Raw genomic sequence first — 27,780 nt, 5'->3', positions numbered from 1 at the left:
GAGGTTATAAACCATCCTAACTTGCAGAAAACGTGTTAATAATGTAACAACTTCATTTTAGAAAGTATGTCTTTTTTGTTGATAGGGAAGAGGTAAAGTGTACTTATACACACATCTGTCTTTTCCAGTAACTTCTTGTCAAAATGCTGCGAGCTTCCATGAAAACATGAACTAAAGGTATACACTCAAAATGTTAAAAACTGTAATGTTATTTGGCAGAAGTTTTTTTTTCTTAAATCCCTAATTTATAATGTCTTTGCTTTTAAAATGTTTTGTTATATTTTACTAGGTCAATAATCAAATCATTAGTATGCTTCAAATGACTTTATCTAGATGTTTATCAAATACCTGCTTTCTTTTCACACATTTTTGCATTAAATGCTAATAGGCACTTTACAACATTACAACTATTTTGCTAAGTAGTGTTTTTTTGGTCGCTAATAATGGTGGAACGTCGTTTAAATGATTTTTGTTTTTGTTACTGTATATGTGATGACTCAGTAATACTATCTTCATGGTTTTCTTTGCAACAAATTGTGATAAAGATTGGAGAATAGTTTTTGGTCATGAAACAGGAAGAAACTAACTTGTGCATCAAATCAGTTAACTGTAGTCCTGTCAAAGTTACACTTAATTAAGTCATAGAGAGAAACTTAGTTTATGAAATATTTGTTAGACTTTAACATAATGTATGCACTATTTAGAATACCCTGAATGAAATACAAATATTTTATGTTAACAATTTGTCTCACACATGAATGATGAATTAAAGACAAAAGGGAACATTGATTTGTAAGGTGTAATTGCTTCTTGGTAAAACAAAACAAAACACACAATAACAACAACAAAAGAACGATGACAATTTGAGTTATTGAATCATTATTATGGAAAAAATACAGAAAGAGTAATTTTTCAGGTAAGTACTAGATAGCATAGATAAAAATAATTTTTTATGTAGAATTTCTCAAAGTACAGAATTTGAATAAATCATGTTTCTTTATAATAAAAATTCATCATTTAGATTAAATGAACCAAATTTTTTGAAGCAGAAAATACGAAAAGTACATTGGGTATTCTTAACCCCGGTCCTATACCTAAGTTTCTTACAATACAAAATCAAATGAAGGTAAGGAAGTATACGTAAAAATGGATCTTGTTAGCATTGATCCAATTAAGAGTACTAATAGATCAAAAAAGACATGTCAAGAGCTTTTGAAGACCCACAGTTGCTGTGCAGACATTTCTGCTGCTGATACTACTATTTTTTAAATTAAATTTATTGGGATGACTTTGGTTAATAAAATTACATAGGTTTCAAGTGTACAATTCTATAACACATCATCTACATATTGTATTGTGTGCTCACCACCCAGAGTCAAATCTCCTTCCGTCACCATATATTTGACCCCCTTCCCCTTTTCTACTTCTCCACTCTCCCTTTTCCCATGCTGTTGGTAACCACCATACTGTTGTCTGTGAGTTTTTGTCTTGTTTGTTTGTTGCTTTCAGTTTTACATTCCACACATAAGTGGAATCATGTATCTCGACTTTTGCCCTCTGACTTATTTTGCTTAGCATGATATCCTTCTTATATGTTAACTTTTTATGAGTTTGATTTTGTTTTCCACAGCCCATCAATCACTTACTATCCATGTATGCTTTAGGGCAAAACATATCAAGGTCACCCATGGAATGAAAATGAGGCGTTTACGTTGTAACGTCTGATCATCAATTTTTAAATCTCCTTTTCTAAAAGGTACAAATATACACACTAGAGTTCTGTTTTTGTGTGAATAATTTTTGGGGTGAGAGGTGTAAGTAGGAGGTGCAGATAACAGAAGAAAAAATTTTGCAGGGGAAAAAAAAAATTCCGATGGAAACTGACAAATCAACCAAAGGTATGTGTGAGGAGGATAGTGATGGATTTTGGAAGCACAGAGAAAGGTGGTGACTGGTACATCATATGATGCTATTATTACAGTTCCCTTAAACCATTTTTTTTTTGTACGAGAAATAAAGCTTATTTTTCTGAGATGTTGAACTTCTAAAGTTTCTTTGTTGGGAAAAAAGTAGGAATATGAACACATATTAGCAATTTTTTTAAATTTTACTTATACAGCACCATCCTTTAACACTATTATACTTATCAGTCATTTTGTGCAATTCTAGAGGCCATGGCCCAGAGAGGGCTCCAGACTGTAAGTAAAAACTTTTGACAATATTTCAAAAATATCTGTAATTGTCTGTTTCTATCAAAATGGTAAATGTCCCTACCCTCCAACTCAGAAATCACACTTCTAGGTGTCTAACATTCAGAAGCAGCAACAAAGATGTGAAAAGATGTGGGCTCACTACTGCTCATTGCAGTATTGTTTACAAGAGCAAAACGGGAAATAACTTGGCTCCATTAACAGGGAATGACCCACACATTTGTGACAGACAACCGCAGAGCAGAATACCATCAATATCATCTGTTGTTAAAAAGAAGATACGACAATACACTGACTTGCAAAAAGTTAAGTGTTAAAAGAGGAAATTTTATGTAAAGGAACCTATCTACTTATATCTATACACCTGCTCCATATCTTATCATTGAAAGAATTGGTTATAGATACAAAAAAATCTGGAAGGATATGCATCGAGCAATATATATGGTAGCTATCTCCTGAGGGTAAAATCTTTTACATTTTATTTTACATATGTCAAATAGAAAAAGAAAAAGTGGTGGGGTAAAGAGTAATTTTTCTTTTTTAAAAGTACTTTTAAAAAACTTTTCCAACTAATGAAACATGTCAAACATACAAAAATTTAAGTAATATTATGAACACTTGTGTAGCTACAACTTATGTACAATTATTTACATGTTTATTTTTATTTTACAAAAATTCCCCAATAAACATGTATTGCTTTTATAATTAAGAACAACAACAAAAAATATCAAGGGACAGCAGTCAAAAAATGAGTTGGAATTGTTTTTAAAAGAAAAACTTTTTTTAAATTAAAATTTATTGGGGTGACAATGGATAATAAAATTGCATACTAGGTTTCACGTGTATAATTCATAGAGACAGACAATAGTTCAGTGGTTACCAGAGGGTAAAGGAGAAGGGGGGATGGTAGAAGAGGGTAAAGGGGGTTAAATATGGAATGAGAAACAACTCTGGGTGGTGAACACACGATGTGATATATAGATGATGTAAAAGAAAAACTTACCTCCCAACCCAGGCTAATGGATATAGTTCACTTTGGTTTAACGTGTAACTAACTCATCTATCAACTACCCTAACACACACCCAGTTACCGCTGCCCACAAAGATGTGTGAGACTTACTAGAGATTTCTTTTAAAAGCATCTTTTATAAGTGAATATTTTCTTTCCTTCCTCCACAGACCTTAAAGACTTGTAAAACGTGATCAGCAGTTAATTCTAGTTCTTCTGCCAAGTTCCTCTCTCCTTTTCTCATTTTGCCTAATTTATTCCATTATCCATTTAAAGTGATTAAGTCTAGCCTTAGCTAAATGACACCTTCTTATATATTTAGGTCTCTGTTTTCCTTTTGTAGATCACTGGTGATAAAGTGATGACACTTGAATTGCATGTTCCACACTAGTTCTGACTGAACCTGTACAACAATAATTAATGCGTTATTGTTGTAAACTGTGCTCTTTCAAGAGACTAGGTAGATCAGATTCTAAATACAACTTGTCTGTACACTGACATCTGAACCTAATGGACAAATAAACATATTCATGGAAAATATATACAAGTAGAAGTACTTGTTCTCAATTGGGAAGGTGTGAGAATCCCTCACCCTGTTCAGATGCTTGAATGCAGGGTTTCGCTAACAGTAACTTGACCGCCATCCAAATTTTGGAAACTATTGCTAAAGCAATTGTTCTCTCCACATCCCGCAACTTCACAAAGATGGTTATATTGAAAACAACAGGTTTCTCTGTCTTCACTTTGTGCCTTAGCTGAGAGACAGTGGATAGAATGCTGATCTTTTTCTTTTCCTGACCCAGAGACAGGTGTGTTTGTAATACTGGAGATAAGGGTACTGTTCTTTGAAGTACTTAAACTGTCATAATACTAAATTTATATGAAATTTGCAATGCGCATTTCAATACCTTTTGAAGATGAGGCAGAACTGAGGGGAAAAAATTCTGCCTCATTAAATCTAGACTCTCTAACAAGAATACATGACATAAAAAGTAATTAGATTTTTCATTCACAAGATTTTTGTTTTACAGTAGAATTTATAGAACTCATGAACTAAGCAAAACGTTCCTTTACCTTTTCAAAGAATTACTGAATTTCAAATGGTGTTGTTTGGCATTTTATCATCCACAACAGACCCATCAGATTTAGATATTAATTCACTTTCATTAACAAGTTCTGTGCTAAGGACTGGTTATATAAATCACAGGTTTTTGATTTCATCGAAAGTCATTTGTTTGAAGAGAATACATGGATGCTTAATTACCTACTTATGCATACCATTAATAAACCTTGTTCATTTTTGTAATGTTTGTGGATAAGTAATTATATATTGAAAGGTTTGATGGTGGAAGGTAAAATTTTTTGTTTAAAATCCAAAAATCAAGTAGCATCATATCATCTGCTATGCAACACCTAATAAAGGGTCATTTTATTTCATCATCTAGGAAAGCCCTTCATTATTCGTGAATAAGAGGAGAGAAAAAAGTACACAAAGGTTTCTTGGTTAACAATCCCACACTCTGCTCTCATCCTACTGGCAAGTAATTAAGGTAATTCTTAGCCACTGGCTGGAGTCCATACAGGCTGAAGCAAATGGTCACATTAATATGAATTTCCCATTAACAGCGGAGTCTACTTCCTTTGTAAACTGGTCCAATTTTCAGGACAGCAGGCCACATCATAGAGCATAGGAGGCAAATAGGCTATTTCAACAAATCAAGTTTAAGTATATTGCTTACCTGAGCTAAAGGGCACAACATAATGCTTCCTGAGTGAACAGATGTGCTAGGATCTTAAGACAATTTCTCCTGTTCTGTTCTCTTCCTTTACTAAATCTCCTCTCTCCTTCTTTATCCATTTTGCCCACTTCATTTTACTACACACTTGAGATGATAAGTCTAAGCTTAGTTAAATGATACCTTTTTATACACTTAGGTTCTCATTTTAATATTGCAAAGCTATTGGCGATGCAAGCAATGCCACTTCCATTGTAAACTTCCTTCTCCTTTCCAGTGACTTATATGTATTTTAACAGGTTCTCTCTATAAATAGATCTAATAGTTCCACATACACGGGGAAAATTAAATTCTTAATAGAATTCTTGGGTCTGGCCATATTTGCAAAATTACCTATAAAAGTGAGAAGAGCTTGTAGATGGAGGTCTCTTGGTTGAAGGCATTTCTATTCCCTTTCTTGTATTCACCTGCACTCTGCTAACGATCCTTTCTATATGTTTCCCATTTATGTTACGTTTTTATGCCTGGAAACATTCTCTGCTGGAGCTGGAGATGGTGAGGGATAGCACCCCTGCTGGCTTTCTTCTTTTGGGGCTACCTTTGCCTTTCCACTCAATCCTACAGTATGCTTCTGTCTCTGCTGGAAGACCAAGGTTATTGCCAAAACAGATCACACTTTAAATAGAAGCCAGAGGAGGTGGGGGCAGTGTTGAGCAGCAAGGCACTGAGAAACATAATCATTTTCTCCATTTCTACAATGTGCTGCTCTTGTAAAGGGTGATGAGGCAACATATGCAAGAAATCATGTAGCAAATTATTTCTGTGCCTTTCAAGTCCTCTACACATTGGTTGAGCCAAATTGAAAAGTACATGCATTTCTGGAACTAAGAAGTTGCCTGTGACCTGCAAAAGTCAGTATACTTCTATTTCTTTTTGTTGCTATTTAATGAAAGTTTATTGGGGTGACAATTGCTGGTAAAGTTGCATAGAGATTTCAGGTGTACAATTTCAAAAAGTGATGAAGTGAGAGGGTTTTACTATTCAGTTCACATCAAGTTGCCTTAATGGAGCACCTGGTGGGTACTCGACCGGGAGCATCCAAGGGAACGCAGTGATGTTGAGAGACTACAAAAGTTCACTCAGCCACCGGGCACATGTACATCGCCGGCACTGATGGGGCTTTTCCAAAACATGCCTACACGAGACTTTTGGAGACATGAACATTTCCTCCCATCTTTATGCTAATGAAAACATATGTTGCTTTTTAAAAAACAAATTTTTAAAAGTCAAACCTCATTTGAGATATAATTTGAACAAACATAGCACATTTAGGATGATTTGTATAGCCACTTTGAAAATGCCAGACATTGCTTTCAACTGAATAGTTACCAGTTACTAAGACATATCTGCACAGAAAGAGAAAATATGCGAAATACAATAAACCATGTATTTTCAGTTTAAAGCAATTCACTGCAAATGTATAGTTTAATAAATCTATGGTGTATCATACTATGAGCTACAACATCCACTTGACACAAAGAAAATTTCCCTCCAACTGGGGGTACAACACTGCAACCAAATTATAATAACAAAAGACTTCTTAGATCTTCTCTTTCCCATGTTCATCATCATTAGGTATTAAGACAGTGCCTCGCAGTTTTGTTTTCACCTCTCTTTGCCATCCTTTACTTGCCATTCATTTGGTATAAACAAGATTTATTTAAAAGACAGTAAAATAGAACTAGGCTTGAATTAACAATACCGTACTAAATGCCGCTCAGTGAGAATAATATTTTCCCTCTGTTGAAGCACTTAATATTCTTTATTTTAAGAAATAAAAATATATTTCTGATTCTCAGCTGTTCTGTGTCTCGCAGTAAGAATCCTGAATTGGTCTGTGTGATTCAGTATACGAATTATTTAAAAAGATACAAATATTCTTTCTTTCCCTTCCTCATATTCTTTCTTTCCCTTCCTCCATACTTGCGTCCCTCCTCTCCTCTGTCATCCTTTCTTTCAGAGTAACATAGACATAAATTAATAGAAAAATATAAAATATCATCTTTCCCAATAAGATGAGTGATGCAACACCCATCCATTCATCCATTTTATAAGATGAGAACCTGAATTCTTTCCAGATGTCATTGAAAATAATAACTGTACTATGCCCACAAAATAGTATTCTTATACAACTATAGTTTGTCCAAAATTTGAAGAATTACATTTTTTACGCCTTCTCCATCCCACCTCAGATTTGCACAAAGAGCTTAATTTCTTTTCAAGACATGTTTTGATGAGTCTTAATAACATTAAAATAAAAGAGAATGCACAAAATTATTCAAAATAAGGAGATGCATTCATCTTTCAATGTAGCATCAACTGGGCTATAAAAATTTCAGTGAAGATTATCATAGGCAAGATGAGATATGTCTCTTACCTGGTGTTTGAAAATTAAGGCGCCTCAATTCCACTGGGTCTGTTGGATGGTGTGAAGGGACCTCCTTACTGTTAGGTATGCTGCTCTTTCTAGAGTCGGACTCTGCCCTCTTCCTACAGGGAGAAAGTAAAAATATAAGAATAAAACAAATAAACAAAAATCTATTGAAACAGATTAAAAAAGCAGAGCCATGCTCCACCTCCCAATTTTCAATTTTAAAATTTTGATGGGCTGGCTTTGTGACCTTGTTCAGGTTTCATTTTCTCTCTTGGCCTATAGCATTTCCTTAGGTCTAAAATGTTTGTTTAAGTGGATGATCTCAAAGTCCTTTTTCAGCTCTAGAATTAAGCAATTCAGTGACTCTACTTTAAGGGAGTGTTGGTGAGAAATTATTGGATCCTTTCTCAGCTGTTCTCCCTTATCCACTAGTTCCCTTATCAAACTAGTTCGCTAGTTTGCGACTAACAGGGAGACCCAGTCATCATACAAAGATGGTTGTTACCATAGAGAAAAGCTAGGAAACTGCTGGGACTCAGATTGAACACCTAAATGTGCCCTGTTTCTCCTTTCTAAGAATATATAGCTGGAGGCTATAAAGTAGACCTCCATTGGATTTTCCCATAAGGCAGATAAATACAGTAAGTGCATTTCTGAGATTCTAAATTAATTCAATAACGGGAAAGAGAATTGGGACCATACAAAACCACCATTCATTTTCTCTTTCAAATTAAAAAAAAAAAAATGCTGTTGGCTGTTTATGGTGTTAAGCTAATTATGATTAATGTTTTGTTAATGAAAGTCAATCACAGAAAGATTGGAAAAAGTGTAATTTCACCTAGTGGATAGTCCCACTCTCTTAATGATCATTCAAAGTATATCAACTATTAATAGTGCCATGTTATAAGTAATCATTCACATGATTCATTTAATCTGTTTTAATTGCTATCTACTAGTTTTATTAAATTCTGTTTACGTGTTATAATTTTCACAACTTTATTTTTCTCTTAAGATTTCTTTGTTCTTTTTTTGTTGCTGTTATTTTTCTTTTTCAAATCCAAGTAATCAGAATGGTACCTACTTAATTTCTTTCAGGTTGATTTAGATTAAATATTCCTTAACAAGCGGAAGTCTTTTTCTAACAATACTTCATTCCAAATTCTGATTCCAGCCATCTCCAGGCTAGAGTCATAATCTTAACATCTCACCCCTGCTCGGAGCATTCTAATGTAGGGAAAAGGGTGCCAACAAATTAGTTAGGAACTCTCCTTTTCTCTTTTTGGTACGGCTGTGTTACAGCTTGTTTGTGTTCCTATGATAATGCGCTCTCATTCAGTGTCACCCAGGTCGTTCAAGGATTAGTCAGAGGGCTCCTGTTAAATAGTCTTTCTTTCTATCTCTGCTCATCTGTATAAAATAAAACTAACCAAGGGATGGTAGGAAGATGGATGCAAAGGGAAAGCACACTTGATTTGCTCAAGTGCAATCCCTTTGGCAAAACAAAGTTGACAAAGTACATTTTCTTACGTGAGTCCGATTAGACATGTTGCTTTCTTAGAACCTCAGATTCACCTGTCTCTTGATTTCCTGTTTCTTCCCAAAGGTGCTAGGCACAGTTGTAGGACAGAATGGACTGCCAAGCTATACTACCAATCAAAGGAAAGCAGTGAATTGGAGGTGTGCCAAAGGGACTGGTGGCTCCAGTGGTATGGAGTATAAGATGAGAAGAAAAGAAGGAGTGGAGGGCTGATGAAAAATATATGAGAAGGAAGAGAAAGAGGGGCTCAGAAGACTGTGAAAGAAGGATATCATGACCATTTTCAGAGCACAAAATGTCACTGTGGCTATCTATGCTGGGGATATTTGCCTCACAACACTGACAGATTTATTTTATCACCAAAGATGCAGAACCTAAATGGGTAAATAAAATGTCACTGAGTATGGCTTGCCAATCAACCCCATGTGTCACAAACATATGGTTAGTCTTCTCACTTCAAATCATCCCTGTGGCCCTACTCAGGTTTTGCTTTTTTCACATAAGTTGGCACAGATACATTTCTTTATTGATGTGCCAGATGCAATAACTAAAACCTGAATTTTTATCCTTAAAGTTGGTCTACTGCCATTGTTGCAAGATTATGGAAACCAGAAGTAGAAATATCTGGGCAAGGAAACTTTTTCTTTTGCAGGTATCATCCAGAAGTGTAACATCCTCCTTATCTGTTTCACTGAGCCCAGGCTAAGTGACACTGAGACAAACAGAAAAGAATAGTCTCTAAGGAAATTTAGTCAGTTTTTCCAATGCCAGGAAAGCTGAAAATCACATCTTGTTGCCAAGATGTGTCTCAGAAAACCCAGAGCATGGGAGTAAAATTACAATTCATATTTGTGATAGATTGGGAGGAATGTCCTAACATTTAACAAGTAACTTCTCCTTCACTTTATCTTTTCAAATAAAATGACCTCTAAGATCTCAGACTACATAAATACTCTAGCCAGCTAGGAAAACCGCTTGTTTAAATTTTGTTTTGTTTAGTTACATTTTGATAATCACCACATGGACAGTTCTAGCTGCCCATGCTCTTTACCATGTTATTTTAAAACTGAAATGTGCTAAAATGGTTGTTTTCTAATGGAAAGAATTTCTAAGAAAGATTTGTAAGATGAAGAGTTTGGCCATTGTCAGTAATAATAGTAAAGAGCTTTAAAAAATTGATTACTGCTGTAATGTTTTAAATGGCATATAACGGTCTAAATCAGATCCAATATGAAAGCAACAACATTTTTCCTAAGTTTTTAGAGATTTCATTATTCTCATTTTAAAACTAGAAAAAGGCAAAGAAATATATTTACTTGAAATCTTTACTATTACTATTCAAAGGTATCAGTTCAAACACTTCACAATTCTGACATCATTAAGGATGGCACTACTGGTATGTATTTCCCTGGATAAGTCAACTACAAACATTCTTACGTTAATTTCAATCAGGAATTTGTATCTATTTATCAATATATATATATGGATATATAGGTATATATGAATTAGAAAACTAGAAGGTTAAATTATACCATTTAGTCAATAATCATGGAGTATAGTAATTACTGGATAGCTACTTATTATTATTATTATTACTACTGCTACTGTTATTATTATTATCACCACTACTACTACTACTACTATTATTACTATTATTAGTTAAGGCTGGAAGACATGGAAAATAATTTGTAATTACAGAAGAGTTTTCACTAACACAATGCCACCAATATTTGCAGGGTGTGAACCTGTGAGTGTTGAGAGGTGACCAGAGATCAAACTTAAAAACTGATCTTCAACACAAACGAAACAGCCTATGGGACACCTCACATTTCACTTCTGGAGACACACTGACACATAAATATTCTCATTTAACCTTAACAACAAACAAAACAACAAAGACTAGTTTTACTACCTTCTAAATTTAGCTGAAAATAAAGATAATTTTATCTATTATATAGACATGTTTTTTCTCCCAGAATCATTTTATATCAAAATTATTTAATATATGTAGGTTTTGTCCACCTTCTACTTGTCAGGTATCATCTTTTATATCCAACCTCCACCCTCACCCCCTCAATACCTCCAAAGTTGTGTGTGTGTATATATATATATATATATATACATATATATATATACACACACACACACATATATACATACATATATATATATATATATATATATATATATATATATATATACACACATATATATATAAGCTAAGTATTAAAGGGGTTTATTTTCTATTCCTCACCTGTCAGGTTTACTGCTCCATTTTAGTGCAGCAAAAAAAAGAAAAGAAAAGAAAAAGAAAGAGAAAGGCTAAATGTTAGTTGGCCAATGGTAACAATTGTAACCATGACAACCAAGATTTAACAGTGCTTCCAGGTGGAGACACATAACTAATACACATTAGGAAATGACAGTACATCAAAATATTTAAAGGCCTCTAATCATGAAGTAAATGGAGGACATGAGGGTACATCACTAAATAAAATGTTTGTTTTGCATGTTAATGTCACATTCTCTTTTATCTATCAACTCACAAAATACTGCCACAATTAGTTATATCCCAGGAATATTTGATGGTGGAGATATAATTTGATTTTTGTAAAACATGCCATGAGGAAACAACAAATGTACTTAATGGAAATATAACACTGTTCCATATAAGAAATTTGTTCATTTAAAATAAAGAGTTCTTAGTTAAGAGGTAGGTTATTCCTTTAATGATATAAATACCTGCAAATTGCATTGAACAGCACAAAAATTTGCACAACTCTATAATATACTATGAGGTGATAAAGTGGCAGAAATGATTTCTTCAAACACCTTTTGACAAGTAAGGTGATCATAAATCTTTTTTCCAATAAAATATTAAATACATTTTCAGTTTTGGGAAAAGTAATACTCATCATTATAAATTGACAGAGCATGACCCACCAATATAGCTGGGCTAATCCAGAAAAGTATTTTATTACCAGCCATTGTTATGACAGATATTTTCCTATCTGTCTGCTGTCTGAGAACTTGTTTAGCTCATGGACATAGACATTTTCACCTGTGATAATATATGGATTTTGTACATAACCATGTTCATGCAGAGAATATATCCAGAAAATAATTAATCTAAACAATCTTCATGTTGAGGCAAGTATTTCATGAGTTCACAATTATACAAATACAGGTACCAAGTCTAACTTAATGCCAATAAAATATATACTCACATTACTAGAGTATCTGGCTTTGAGATCATTTAGTCCATCTCATTTCAATAATACAAATGTCACATTGAAATTGTACAAATATATATAGAAAGTGACTAATGAAAATGATATCAAACCTAGTGGTTAATTATTTTATCAGTTTTAAAGTGATTTACCTGGTGGGTTAAAAAATAAAAATCCCCTACTATCATTTAGAATTGAAGAACAGATCAACGGCATCCAACAGAAGAAAAAATTAAAGGAGTTCAACACCACCAGACCAGTATTACAAGGAATGTTACAAGGACTTTTTTAAGATGGAAACAAAATCAAACAAAACAAAAGATAAAAAAAATATGAATAAAATGGCAATAACTTTGTATCTATCAACCATTACTTTGAACGTAAATAGATTAAATGCTCCAATCAAAAGACATACAGTGGCTGAATAGATAACAAGAACCTTACATTACAAGAGACTCACTTCAGATGGAAAGACACACACAGATAGAAAATAATGGAATTGGAAAAGGTATTTCATGAAAATGGAAACAAACAAAAACGAAAAGAAAAATGCTGGGGTAGTAATACTTATACCAGACAAAACAGACTTTAAAACAAAGGCTACAACAAGAGACAAAGAAGGACCCAATAATCCCACTTCTGGGTATTTATCTGAAAACAACCCAAACACTACTTCGAGGGGACGTGTGCATCCGTACACTGCAGTACACTGTAACACTGCAGTATTATTTACAATAGCCAAGCTCTGGTGCCCGTCGATGGAAGAATGGATAAAGAAGTGGTACATATATACAATGGAATATTCCTCGGCCATGGAAGGGAATGGGTTCTTGCCATCTGTGGCAGCGTGGGCACATATTGGGTGCAAACATCTAAGTTTCAAGGCTTTTCAAACCAGTATATTTAAATCATAGGCTAAGGGTTTTATTACAGGTCTTGCCAGCCAAGATAAAGGCAGTTTTGAGTGATGGAGAAATCAAATGGAGGGAACAGTGTTTAACACTATTTGCTTTATATACATTTGATCATTTAATATCCCTCTGTGCCATGCTCTCTACTAGGCACAAGGGATACAATGAGGAATAAGACAGAGTCCTTGACCTACACTATGGTGGGAGCAAGAAAGCCAAGGAAATGGACAATTACAGTAATGTGGTACGTTCTATAATATAGTAGAAAAGTAGAGCATAGAAGAAGGGATCCTAAGGCAGCCTGACTTGGTAGAGAGGAGAGGACAAGAAGAAGGCACTCAGGCCCGCTTTTTACATAGTAAGTGACATCTTAGCTTCCCTCTGAAGGATGACTTAGAGTTAGCCAGGCCGAGAAGAGTGGCTATGGAGAGAGGAAATGTGTTCCAGGCTTTGGGAAGGGCTTCCTCAGAGGCAGAACTGTCCGGTGTGGCTGGGCACAGCAGAGTATTTCTTCATAACATCTCAAAATACTCTGGTCTGTATTTCTTTCTTTGATGATAACTTGGAAATATATGCAGGGTTGATACAAGAAGAGAAAACGAAAGAGACAAAGTCCACAGAGACCCAAGGTTGGATCTGGGAAAAGCTGAAGCCTATATTTTAGTCACATCTGCCTCCTGGCCTTCACACATAGAAGCCATGGGCGTGGGATGAGGATGATTTATTCTCTACAGTATCCATCCAGTTAGACCATTACTGTTCAAGGGGGTTAATTTTCTCTACACTGTGCCTCAGACCTTTCCAACATCCTAATCCATGTTTTCTTTTTTTCTATAGTATGCAATAAACACTTTTCATCCATACTGAAATGCTTTTCCATAGAGTCAGGTTAACATTTTATTATCAAAAATTTTCTATATGAATAATTCCTGGGCAGTTCTAGAGCTAGTGACTGAAACACCTCACATGTAACAGACGTACAGGGTCAATTAAGATCTAAAGCATTCAGTTGCGTTATGGATTCTTTTGAGTGTGTGTGTGTGTGTGTGTGTGTGTGTGTGTGTGTTTCTGGGGTGTGGACAAATGACAAGTAACCTGGAGTCATTTTTAAAAAACATACATACAACCCTGGAGGCAGAAATAATAAAATTCAAATACTATTACTTGTTTGTTTTTTTTTTTTGATATTCTCATTATACAACATTACTATTAAGGTTTAATTATCTAATCTACCATTTATTTTATAAATGAGGAAACTGAGGCCCAGAATGTTGGCATGACTTTCTACCCCATAAACCAGCTCGTCATAAAGCTGGGAGCTGAATTCAGGTTTTCTAATTCCTAGGCTAGTGTTTTTTTAAACCTTACTACCACCTTATCTCTGTAGTTTACATTGTAAAATCACTGCACATTATCACACACAGAGTACAAAATTTCAAAAAAAATCACAGTGTAAGATAATTTGTAACACTAAAGATCTACCAAATATACAGCAAATTTATGATGGTTCAGAAGGAATTTTAGGGCCCTTACAAAGCCCCAGTGATATTGTTTTGTCATTGATGATCAGTGTATTAATAGGTTTTCAAATTACTAGGTTAAAAACAAAGTCAAATGAATAATATGTCAGATAAAAGAGTGTGCTATTTTCACATTAGTATGATAATAAGAATTAGTCTCAAAGTCTCCTCAGGCAGCTTTATATGGATAAACCATCCATAGCTACAGACCTACTCCAAACACAAGTAGTCTTGATAAGCAGAATTATCAAGATAATATGAGTCAACAATATTCTATACTAATTCTCTATAGGAAGTACAGTACTTTAATAATAGTAGTAGTAATAATAATAATAATAATAATAATAATAATAATAATAATAATAAATTCAATTCTAACAACCTATGTATAATCTGAAAGGCACCTGAAAGGGATGGTGCATTTATAACATAATTAACTTTGCTCAGAATCCAAGCTATAAAACACACTATTCTTTGCCTACAGAAGATTTCCTCTTGAACTGCCTCACAATAATCAAGACGGACATTGTTGGGTCTACTTGAATTTCAAGTCAGGAATGTTCTTTGCTGCTGAAGCAAGCATTTCTATTTCAGAAATGCTTCATGGGCCTTCAGATGGTTAGCTAAATATACTTAGCATTCGAGGATGTGTGCATCTTCCAACAATTGCATTAGACGATGCTTGCATATGCACACACTGAAGTGTGACTATTTTAACAGAGTCATAAAACCTTTAAATATGATGTCTCTTTTTGCAGAATTGGGAAAAAATATAACTGAGTAGATTTTTTTCAAGCACATGCAAATGAAGAAAGGAAAACTTAATTATAAATCTTAAAAAATATCAAGGTTATAAACCTATCTCTTCACATTTACATAACTGAGTCACAAATCACATTCAAGCCCCTGTTAAGTGGCATAACTTAAGGATAGCCAGATATATCCGAATGAGACAGAACTTAAAAAATTAAATAAATAAGGCAAGCATTTGGTCCATTTTGAATAATCATAAAATGTCATGTGATATGGTCTAGAAATGCAACTGTCAGCGAGCACTTGTTTTCTGATGTGACTCTCAGGATAGGATGTGATGATCTGAATAGTTCACCGAAAATAATTACAATTCTACTTTTGTTTTTTAAGTATTGTATTCTTTTCTGGTAACAAGTTCAGCACATGAACAGCAATGGACACTGGTTCCTGCTAGCATTTGCACCTGGTCTGTTACTGTTGTGGGTATATGTGTGTCCCTCCCTCTTGGTTCCTGCTCTTATGTCTTGCAGAAGACAAAGGCAATCAGATAGAATAGGCCCCTTACCATGCACACTGACGAGATAAGGATTAAGACAGGGAGACTGAAGACATCAATTAAGAGGAGATTTTGGCCTTCAATCACTTGCTTTTTTAGCTGTTTTATGGCATAGATGGTAGTGATCAGGAAAAAAAAAAATAATGAGGGGGTATTTCTTTCATTTTTTTCTAGCTCTAAAATAGGATAGCAATTTAACAGGTTATGGTTATGAACATCCTTCTTTGATTTCTCCTTTTTTTCCCCACAACCTTCTTTTCACACTGGAGTAAAATGGAATGTAGCCTCACGAGAGAAAGCTTTTCAAAGGAGAAGTATTTTGAAGGATATATTTTTGAATCAAGAGAAAAAGTTATATATAAAAAAAGGGCTATTCTAGGACATAAGAACATATGTAACAAAGGGATACAGGTAGAAATAATTAATATGAATTCAATGCAGGGAGCCATATGGATATGAAAAAGAAATCATGAAAATAAGATAATCAGATTAATCATGTAAGCGATAATCAAAATGGAGACATTCTTATCTGATTTTGAAGGTCAAAATTATGAGGAGAGAGGGAGAAAATATGGGAAAGGGAGGGGGGAGTGGTAGGGACTGGGAGAGAGAGAAGAAGGAGAGAAGCTATTTTACAGTAGAGGAAAGAGATCATTTTCAAAGATCCTTTGAAAGCTGACATACTACAATTGAAAATGTTTCAAGTTTCATGAAATAAAATTTGAATTAGAAGAAAAGGAAAATTGATATAAAGGAAGATAATTCAGAATTTTGTCATTCTAAATGTTTAAAAGAATACATTATATATGTTAAATTTTATAATTTTATATGTTTATAATATTACAATTATATATTTTTAAAGTCAAAAGGATTTAGGGGCAGGGGAATTACTAATATTCTCCTTTCTACTGATTGAGCAGTGACCTAAGGAAAAAAATCTTGCTTATAAGTAATGGAGGCAGAAATAGAATTGAAAAAAGAGTGGACAATAAGAAAACATGGGGTAGCTGTGTGTTATTTACATCCTAATCGTAGTCAAAGACACTAAGTCAGATTGATACTTGTGAGCATAAAGACAAGTTGTGTTTTTTGTTTGTTTGTTTGTTTGCTTAAAGGAAATGGTGCTTCACATCCCTTCTTGGGCACAGATGAGAATTCAGTATTGCATATGTGGAATAAGGGTTAGAAAAAGTGTCGGAAAGGAAAAAAGTTTATTGTCTTCCTCTTTTTTCCCTTTGTTAATCTTCAAAGTTTAGCTACATTACTCAATTTTGAGAAATAGCTACCAGGAAAAATCTCAGCACATGTGCACATTAGAGTTATGAAATGGACACAAATGTGCAAATTTGTGTTTCATAAGCCATGTTGAGATTGAGCAATTAATTGTCTAAAACAATCAAATGGAAGTTGGCATGGGGTTATCTGCTTGTGAACATGCTAATGTCTCAAATGGCACGCAGAGGGCTCATACTGCTTAGGGTAGCTCAGAAGACGGAGGCTGGGATCTAGGCATACTGGGCAGTGAAGTCCACACCACACCTTGAATGGATTTTAAATAGTACAGTCATTCCATTACTCTGAAGAACTTCTACTAAGATCAATCACATAATGACTACAAAAGGATTACCAAGTCTTCAAAAATAAGACAGTCCCCAATAGAAATATTGGGCAAACCTACCTTTTATAGAGAAGAATAGCTATGACGATGCAGATGATAAAGACCACGGCGAGGACAGGCCCTACGACCCAGATCAAACCTTCTTCTTCATCTGTGATGGGCTGAGGATCCAGGTCCATGGACACAACAGGGTCAGAGTAGGGACTGGTTGCATACATCTTCTGAGGAAAAACAAAGTCTATATTAGCTATAAACATGTCTTTCTAGTGCGTATCCTTAGTGTTAGAGGAAGGAAAGATTTAGGACACGGTGGATTTGATAATTGTGTGAAACAGTGTTAGAAAATAAGGATGAGAGGGGAGAGAAGGAGAAAATAAGAAGGAAGAAAAGGGAGGGAGGAATGCGGTTTAGCAATCTAAATTTCCTTAGAGAGTAAAGTATTTTAGAATAAAATCACTTTTGATAGTATTAATTACTCCAGAGATACTTTTTCATTGGGATCTATCTATGGCATATTAAATGATCTTATAAAGCATAAAGTGCCAGTAATTAACCAGTCACAAAATCTTCAATGAGCATTTACATTATGCCAATATGTTCAATACAATGTGAAAATCAACAGAAATATTACAGCTTCAGCCCTCAAGACATTATCATCCAGTTAAGGAGACCAAATGTAGAAAGTAAACATGTATAGAGCAAAATGTTAGTATTTAGTTGAATGTTAAATTATGTAAGTAGTCCTTAGTACTGTACATTAGTTAGAAAACACAGGCCAAGCAATGAACAAAGTCTACAACTTCAAAAGAGAAGTTCAATGTTCAAATTGTAGATGCAAGATGTATGGAATCTATGATATCACTTTCTAAAACACAGAATTTTTAGAATTTAAAAGGATTTAGCAGTTTCCATTTAATTTAATTACAGTTATTGATCAGAGGATTGTTCCCAATAGATAAGTGATACAGGAGAAAGGGAGCACATTTATACAATGTTGGTGGGAATGTAAATTGGTACAGTCATTATACAAACCAGTACATTAGCTCCTCAAAACAGTAGACAGAGAACTACCATATAATCCAGCAATCTCACTCTTAGGTATTTGTCCAAAGGAAATGAAATCCTTATCTTTAAGAGGTACCTGCACCGCAGTGTTCACTATAGTATTATTCACAATAGTAAGACACGGAATGGACAAAGGAAATGTGGTGTACACACACACACACACACACACACACACACACACACACACACACACTGATATGTTATTCAGCCATAAAAAAAAGAAACCGTGCCTTTTGCAACAACCTAGATAAATCTGGAAGGCATTATATTAAGTGAAATAAGCCAGAGAGAGTAAAACAAGTATTGTATGGTATCATTCATGTGTGGAATTAAAAAAGAAAAAAAAAAGAAAAAGTTGATTTCATAGAAATAGAGACTAGAATGTTGATTGCCAGGGGCTGGAGGGAGAGGAAGTGTGGAGATGTAGGTCAAAGGGCACAGGACTTCTGTTATAAGAAAAATAAGTTTTGAGGATCTAATGGACATAATATTGAGTATAGTTAACAATATGGCATTGTATACTGGGAAGTTGCTGAGAGCAAATCTTAAGCATTCCACTACACACAAAAGAAGAGTTAACTGCCTGAGATGATAGATGTGTTAATTATCTTGATCTTGGTAACCATTCCACAATACATGTGTATATCAAACCATCATGTTGTACACTTTAAAAACATACAATTATACTTGTCAATTTTTACTCAATAAAGTTGGGAAAATCTATAGTTATATGGGGAAAGAATGAGTATCCATGAAATTTTTATAATATCATATTTTGTTCTTTTCTATTTTAGCCTACCTCAAAACAGTATTCTCTTGACTCTGCCTCCTTTTAACGTCCTATCTTTTCCTTTTCTAATAGGGACCAATCCACATCCATGGGCGGGCTGCGCCACCTGTCCTACCACTTGGTCTTCATCTCTTCTCACTCCAGCACCACCATTGGTTCAAGTCTCTCATTTGCCAAATCTAATTATTATTATTCAGTCTTACCCTTTCAGACATCTGTTCCAGATTTGTCACAGTTGATCAAGCCTTCTTTAAAACTCGCTCCTCAGACTCTCCTAATTCTATACTCAACTAGTCCCATCCGAATCTTGCCAACTGATTACGCCCTGTCGAGTTAACAATTTGTGTGTCCACCCTGGGCCAGCATTCTTAAGGTTTCTTTTCTGTTAGTCTCTCTTTTTTTCCTCTCCCTTATCTGGCAAGGCTATCCCTAGCTTTACCTACCAATCTCTTTGCAAATTAGCTCTTCATTGTTCTTCAACTCAGAAACTCTGCTAAGTCCCAGACCTTCATTTCCAATTGTTTCCAGAAATTCCTACATGTATCCTCAATAAGAATTGCATGTTACCTCCCTGCTTCCGAGTTATACACTCCTTTTGGCTTGCTCATTTCTCTCATCCTCTCAACAGCTGGGAATGAAAAACTACTGATTTTGTCTAATCAACGACCCTAAAGTCCATCCACTCTCTTTCCAGTTGCATGGATACTACATTTCTTTAGGACCTCATTCATACTCATCCAAACCATAGCTAGTCTTTATTACTTCCTCTAATAGTCTCTATTAAGCTAGAGTTGTTAAACTACAGTTATGAAATCTTCAGGAGGCTCTCTGGTGATTCCTAAATAAAACCTAGATAGCTTAGCATGGTTCTTAAGTGCCCCAACAATTTTGTTTTCAAGTTCCTTACCCATACAACATATTTCATCACAGTGAACTTCTTGCTACTATACCAAAATGCTCTACTCTCTCTTTTAACCCTCTCACAAGTTCTACAACATTTAGCTCCTGAAATCCAACTAATCTCCAAGGCTTCCCTTAATGCTGCCTCCATTGAAGCTGCCACACTTTAACTGGAAATAATTAGTTATTCTACAACATGTAGGCAAGGTTTTTTTTGTTTGTTTGTTTTAAATTTTAGGTAGTACTTTATTCCTTTTTTTAATGGCGTTCATCAAACTCTATTTTGTTTTTTTATTTGTGCATATGCCTTATATTCTTTAATGAAACTATGAACTTCTGGAAGGTAGGTATTTATGTACTATTTATGTTTGTATACTTAAAGCAGCTAGCCAAAAACTTTGCACTTAGTAGGTTCCCAGCAAATATTTGTTGAATAAAATAAAATGCTTATCTTTTCAAATGGCTGACTTTATGAAGGCATTAAAGAATATGCCCATTTTTTCCATGATCAGTAAACATATTTAATTTTTAAACCTACTTAAAAAAAAAACATTTTTAGAGCACAATTCTGATTTTAAGTGTGACAAGCATAGTAGTCAATTTGGAAAACACATACATGCTCCATAGAATACTTGCATACTATTCTTCTTTCCCATTTTCCTCACTGTGCCCAGGGAAGAGATTAACTAGACTTTCAGATTTTCTAATGCATCAAAAAAGATAACTCAGTAAGTATATTTCCAACCTTTTTAGAAGCAGCTAAGAAAAAAGAAAAAAAAAAGAAGGTATGTACAGTGTAAAGATTTACACAAAGGACCTGGCAAAGACACTAAACATCCATGAAACATGATTCTTTATATAAGTGTAATTGTTTGTTTTGGTTTTTACTTTCCGCTCTCCATTTTGTAGGTCACACTCAAACTATTTGGCAGAAAAGAGCAAGCAAAACTCTCTGATTTGAAATTCTTTACCAAAAACCTTTTAGATAATAATCTTGGTCAGCCAAGATAGAAATCTAAGCAGAGGTGTTCCCAAAGCACATAGATTTCCAACTCAAATCAGAATACAGAGACATGTTAAAAATGAAAAGAAAACGAAACTGTAAAATGAAACCAGCCTCATGAAACATAGAATGTATTCAATGTGTGAGGTGATAAAAAAAAGAAAAAAAAAAAATCAAACCTTTGGTCATTCTAAACCAATCCTTTGATATTACTGATATGAGGCAAAAGATTGGGGAAAAGTTTGTATCTTTGGTGAGGGGGGACATTTTCTCTACGGAAATTATCAGTCTAGGCTTGGAGTGGTTAGGTGCTTTATTAACAATCATTTATGAAAATTAGAGGCTTACAAAAGGACTGTATCACTGCTAACATTATGCTAGTTGGATACAAGTCTCTTCTATGAAGTCTATGCTGGCCTGAAAACATACGGGAAAAATAAAGGCCACGCTGTTTCTTTGAGAGCAATGTTGGAAAAAGATGATGGAGAGAAAGGGCAATTCAGATAACATATTGGAAAAAAATCCGAACTGCATAATTAATGAAACAGTGAGATGACATACTAAGGGAAAGGGTAGCTGCTTCATCAGTGGTGATGCCACTTAAACTCTAGCAGAAACGTTTAGGAGACATTAGAAACCAGTCTCTGACAGTGGTGTAATCAGCCTGATGATCTGATGAACCTGTCTTCTTTGCTGGGTTCTCTGATCTACCTCAGTGGCCTGAATGTGCTCTCTGAAATGTCCTAGAGCTATTTAAAGAAAATTACTGTCAAATATGTAAAAGTCATCTAAAAAAAGAGATGATTTCCACTCCCTTGATGTTTTGCCTTAAAACCTTCAACTAGAGGGAGAAAGCATATCTGTGCATTACAATTCCAGGAAGCCCTTCACTTTGTTTTCAGACGACATTCTACACACAAAGGTAAACCAGGCAGAAAGGCTGCCTTTGTGTCTTGACTTTCCAAAAGGGAATTCCTTCAGCCATTTGAAGAGAAGTCCCGCTGTACACGCTTACACCTGATGTGGAGAAATCTTTGATACATCCAGGCTTCTTATATACGGAAGTGACTGGCTCAACTGAGTTGCCACTCCTGTCAATTTTAGGCCCTAATCTATCAGAAAAATACAGTTTAGAATATGTATATTAAATGTTAATGTGAACTGCCACTTCAAAAGCCATCCCCCTTTTCATCTACAATTTCTCTCCCCCTCTCTCTCTTTTTAACATTCAAAGCAACTGAAGCATAAAACGACATAAGAGCAAGATGAATTACATTAAAAAAGACAACTCATTATTTAGAGTACCTTAGGAATTCTCTGTTTTATTGAATTAGTTTCTAACTTTCTTGGCTTTTCAGTGATAGAGTCACCAGTAAATTGCTATAATTAAAGAAGCTGGCTGTGCTTGCCTTTTCCTAGACAGAACTGCCCCTGTGAATCTGGGTAGAGAGCATGGTGGACTCACTGGCAGTTATTGGAGAATAAAATATAATCATTCTTTATCGATATTTTCAAATACCTGGAAATTTACTATGTGTAATTGCAGAGATAGTTCCTATTGTAACCACACAGGTTGATGTCTATTAGGTATTGTACATGATTTTCTTTTTTTTTTTTTTGAGACTAGTCATTTTTTAAAGGATGAGCAGTGATGGCTATCACCCTTCTATTGATATGTGTCACATCGAAAGATCTCAAGAACTATGCCCTAACAATTTGGCACTTCATATACTAGAAGTCCACTTAAATTCTCCATCACTAGAGACATAGACTTTTCTGTCATGAAATCTCAAGCAGATTACCCAGCAGTGTTCAAAAAGTGGACAGCCTGTTACTACACTTAAATAAACGACACCGAGTTTCCACAAAATTGAGACCTAGCTGGACAATCAGCTCTAATGCATCTTTTGGAGCAAAAATTAATATAAAACCTGGTATTGTATTGTGTTGTGTTGTATTGTGTTGTGTTGTGTTGTATTGTATTGTATTGTATTGTATTGTATTGTATTGTATTGTATTGTATTGTATTGTATTGTATTGTAATGTTAAAGGCCTGGTCTTATAGTAAAATAAGCCCAGGTCTTATATTAATTTTTGCTCCAAAAAACACATTAGAGCTGATTGTCCGGCTAGGTCTTATTTTCGGGGAAACAGCGTAGCTCATGTGAAATAATTAGGATGGATATAACTCACATATCCCTAGATAACCACATTCTGGTGAAAATCTATAAGAACACCATAGGAAATAGATGCCATCACAATTAACTTACAGACTCTGCATGATCCATCACCGCTAGCACAAAGAAGACATATTCTTGACCACTTTGGAGTTGTTTGTTTGTAAATCCACCATAATGTTTGTCATCCCCCAGGGTGAACTCAGTGGGAAGGACATCAAAGTGAGCAGCTATATATGGCTTTAATTCAACTTCTCTCCCATAACGAACACTTCTGCGTTTCCTAGATATTTCCTTGAGCAGCTAAAGAAAAAAAAACAAAACAAAAAACAGTGGGAAACAGAGAAAGAAATGTAAACAACAATAACCCAACTTAATGATGGTCTAGTGGGAGAAATTAATTCAGGACTGGGAACAACCCAATAATAATTTGTTTACATTTTAGGCAGCATGTGAGAATCACTAAAATTTCAGTTTTATCTGTCACATGCTTGTCTTTCTGTTAAACTAAGACCCTGGACTGCTATTGCAAGGCCCAGGCTATAAAAATAGGGCAATAAGAGCTTTTACTGGTAGCTCATATCATTGTCTACCCTAATTAAATCTTCTCAAAGGGCAAGAGTCTATTATAACTTGTCTAAGGCAAAGAGTCAGCTTGATTCACAAAAGGTCTACATGCGGGCTTTATTGTTATTTATTAAACAAGTACTAACTTCAGATAAAGCCATCTAAACCTTCAAATATGACTAACTTCTTGGAGAGGTTAGTGTCATTTAATTTTTTTTTTATACGATGCAAATTCCCTCAAACTTGCAGGAATAGAATTCAATGAACAATTTTATTTGACAATATTGAATAGGCATTGTCATTTATTTAAATATTTCTGGCTTGACTTGGCTTCACGATTAAGATAATTATGAAAACTTTACGGCAAAATTACTGACCACTGTTGTTTTTATAAATGGGAATGATGTGGTAAAAATTAAAGTATCTTAGCAGTATGAGACTCTGGCATAATCAAGCCTAGGCTTCTGTGAGAACTGCAGATTTGTATATATGACAAACACCAAATCCCACATCAGAAACTCGATGGTACACTACAGTCTATCCTACAATGAGAATCATAAATGTTCAAACCATCAATGCTCACCTGGCTCAAAACTGTAACCTAAAAAATGTGAAAAAAAAAACCACACAAAACACTCTTTTGGTTATATAATCTGTGCCTGGGTTATTTTTGAATAATATTTCATTTATAATATTCTAAAATTTTCTGTGAAATTCAAGTTTATTGATACAATTATACAATTAAAAAATATAAGCTAGTCTATGAAAACTCTAATAGATTGTGCATCAGATGTTTAGCAAATTTGGACCATCTGATGATAAGTTCAGGTAGGTTGATCAATTGGGCACCATTTGATTAATAATATAGCAAGGCCAGAAATAACACTGTCTTTCAATCCTGTTGTCAAACTTAGGTTTTCTCATAACGGTGATGATAATGACAATAACAGTCAATATTTATTAAGCACTTACTAGGCACTGTTCTTAGAAGCCTAAACATGCATTAATTCATTGCATGTTCATTTACTCCTCATAATGACCCTATGAGGTAGGTTACTATTATCCCCATTTTGTAAATGAGGAGACTGAAACACAATAGAAAGTAACAATATGTAATTTGACTCAATTGGCAAGATACAACTACATATAAGATATTTTTTAAACCATATTTTTGTTTACTTAATGGTTGCACAATATCAAAGAAAAACAAACACAACAATTAAGGTAAATTGATAATCTGAATTGTTTTAACTCTGTGTGTATTTAAACATATATAATTTTTGTACATTTCCGTGTATTAACACAGATAAAGGTGCACTTAAATTTGCTTTTCTTGAATTTTTTTAATATGTTATTTTCAAAAAAAATTCATATATTTCATATTATACTTGAAAAGTCATTACAAATGTTACTGTTGATATGCAGTAAATGATGGGCCATTACTTACAGAAGGACAAAAGCACTGCAGATGAGCTGAACAGCTTTTTGAAGGTGGTTTATCAGAAACATTTAGCATCAGTTGTTTCTGTGACTGTGTCCCTCTTCTACTTCACTGATCAAACCCTACCTTGATTTTATTCATATTTCAGAGGTAGGCAACTGTCATAATTCATCCATATCACTGTCATCCCCATGAATACCTTTTGTTAGGGTTTCTTTAGAAGATTTAGAGAAAATACTTTAGAAAAAAAGATATTTGAGGTTTTTGGTGCTCCTTAGATCCAATGCAGCTATTCATTGTCAAACCTGGAACATCAACTCTGCCCCTGTAGGTTGCTCTAATCTCTGTAGGATGCCTCCTGTGTTATACTTGAAATGGGTCAAGTGCACTCACATGACACTGAAATTAGCCAGTATGTTGAAGTCACACACACAAATGACCACATTACTTTACAGCAAGCCTTTGAAGTACAATGTGATGAAAAGCTTATGATATATTACAAGACCTGCCCGGAATTAAGCATAATAACATTTTAGGAGTCGTTCTATCCAAAATCCATTTTGACTATCAAACTCTGCCCATTTTGACCTTGACAACAGGAGTTCCAGTCCATGAATTTATTATGTGGAAATTATCCGCAGACAAAGGATAAATGAGCTCAGAAGATAATATTGAGAGTGACTCTGTTTAGAAAGCCTCCTTTCATTTTTTTATGGGCCTAGATGTGAGGCACACATGTGGAAATCCCCTCCGGCCTCCATTCTATTTGATGATATGGTTTCAACAATTTGAATTATAGACCTATCTAAAAAAATCACTTGGTCAAATACATTTAAGAGAGGAACACTGCTTTGTCAAACCTGGCAGTACCAAGCTATAGATAAAATTACTAAAATGCTTTTATTACCCATGGTAGGGGGGATAAAAAGAAAGGAAAAACTGTCTGCAGAGATCAGAAACTGGATGAGTAAGCAAAAAGTGAGGCCATAGCCTGCTTTCCTTTTTTCCCTCTCCAGAATAGTTACAAGGTGCACTGGAGGTATTTCCAGAAGATACATTAAGGGCTTCTTTTATTTTTAATCAGAAATCATTTTCATTTTCCAGTCAATGCATATCTTATTTCTTCCACCATTAATTCTACAATGTGGTCTCAATTATATCAGTAAGAAAAGTGGGTGACAACGCATCCTGACCCAACATCTGTGAATTAATAAATGTTCTTTATCAAACTAATATACAGATTAATGCACCACAACTTGTGGGATGATTAAAATGACCCTTTGTTATGGGAATAAGTGGCATAGACTCATAGAATTTAATTGCAAGAAAGTTCAATGTCATATAGCTCTGTACTTTAATCCATTAGTATTGCTGTGCATTTTGGAGGTTAAAACCTGGCTGTAAAAGAGAATCAGCTTCCTATTACTTACTACCAAATGGCTCCACTTCTAAGGAAAATGTATTATTTAAAAGTATTTGATGTCATTGTTGTCCCAGATCTTTATTCTTTGAAAACTTTTTTTTAATAGGTAGAAAGATTCATAGATTCTACAGGAATTTGAAGATTCTACCTTTGCGTTTTAAAACCAATTCCAACTGAATTCTGTAATTCAGTTGAAAACTGATTAAAATAATAAAGAATATCTCAAGATTAACCGATTAGTCAGTTGCAAGTAAAAGCATGCCTTGCTTCAAAATGTTTACAGAAGACCAGCTGATCATTTTGCACATTCAGATGAAGAATTACTATTCCTGTAATATAGAAAAATGATTTTGTTTCTTTATTATCAACAGTGAAAAATAAAATTCATAACAAATTTCCTGACAACATTATTGAAATGGTGTCTCATTTACACACCTCCAATGCTCATCTAATCACCAAACAGTGACACTGAAGTGCAGTCTTAACCTTGAACTCATCTCCTCTTCTCAATTTGATCAAGTTTAACTCAGAAAAATGAAACTGGTGATAATGAACCATACTTCTAGAAATGACAAATGTCTGCCAAAAGAAGCTAATAGCCCTTATCTGCCAGTTCACCGTCTCCTTGGTGCAAACATGTATGAAATAAACATCACTTCCCTACAATGCAGTTAGGGAATTTCTGTTTCTCCTTGTTCTGTTTACACTAATTTGAGGTACAGAAATATACCTAGAAATAACAGGTTAGGCTATAATAGGTGGTCTATGTTGTAAATAAACCCCATAAATTAAAATCTCACATTTCCCCAGATGGGGCCCTTTTTATTTGCCTTCTGAACTCATTCGCCAGCATCATGTTAAACATGGCAAAATTCCTCATATTTCAAAATGTAAACCCTA

At 34.5% G+C, this 27,780-nt stretch overlaps 1 protein-coding gene across 37 annotated transcripts in view; it reads right to left on the bottom strand.

Annotated features, from left to right (window-relative positions):
• Positions 1–27,780, bottom strand: part of PTPRD (protein tyrosine phosphatase receptor type D) — a 2,053,994-nt gene that overhangs the window by 114,237 nt on the left and 1,911,977 nt on the right. For 16 of the 37 annotated variants that reach the window (XM_081066962.1, XM_081066971.1, XM_081066973.1 and 13 more), the window contains 4 exons: positions 23,543–23,752; positions 17,575–17,735; positions 11,181–11,195; positions 7,393–7,505 (listed from right to left, as the gene is read on the bottom strand). In XM_081066962.1, coding sequence (XP_080923088.1) covers positions 7,393–7,505; positions 11,181–11,195; positions 17,575–17,735; positions 23,543–23,752 — 499 coding nt within the window. The remainder of the gene's footprint in view (positions 1–7,392; positions 7,506–11,180; positions 11,196–17,574; positions 17,736–23,542; positions 23,753–27,780) is intronic. The other 21 variants (XM_081066943.1, XM_081066952.1, XM_081066953.1 and 18 more) reach the window with 4 other exon arrangements.

This window comes from Rhinolophus hipposideros (assembly GCF_964194185.1).
Source record: "Rhinolophus hipposideros genome assembly, chromosome: 11".
NCBI lineage: Eukaryota > Metazoa > Chordata > Mammalia > Chiroptera > Rhinolophidae > Rhinolophus > Rhinolophus hipposideros.
The sequence above is the reverse complement of the archived record's forward strand: the minus strand, read 5'-3'. Positions and strand labels throughout refer to the sequence as shown.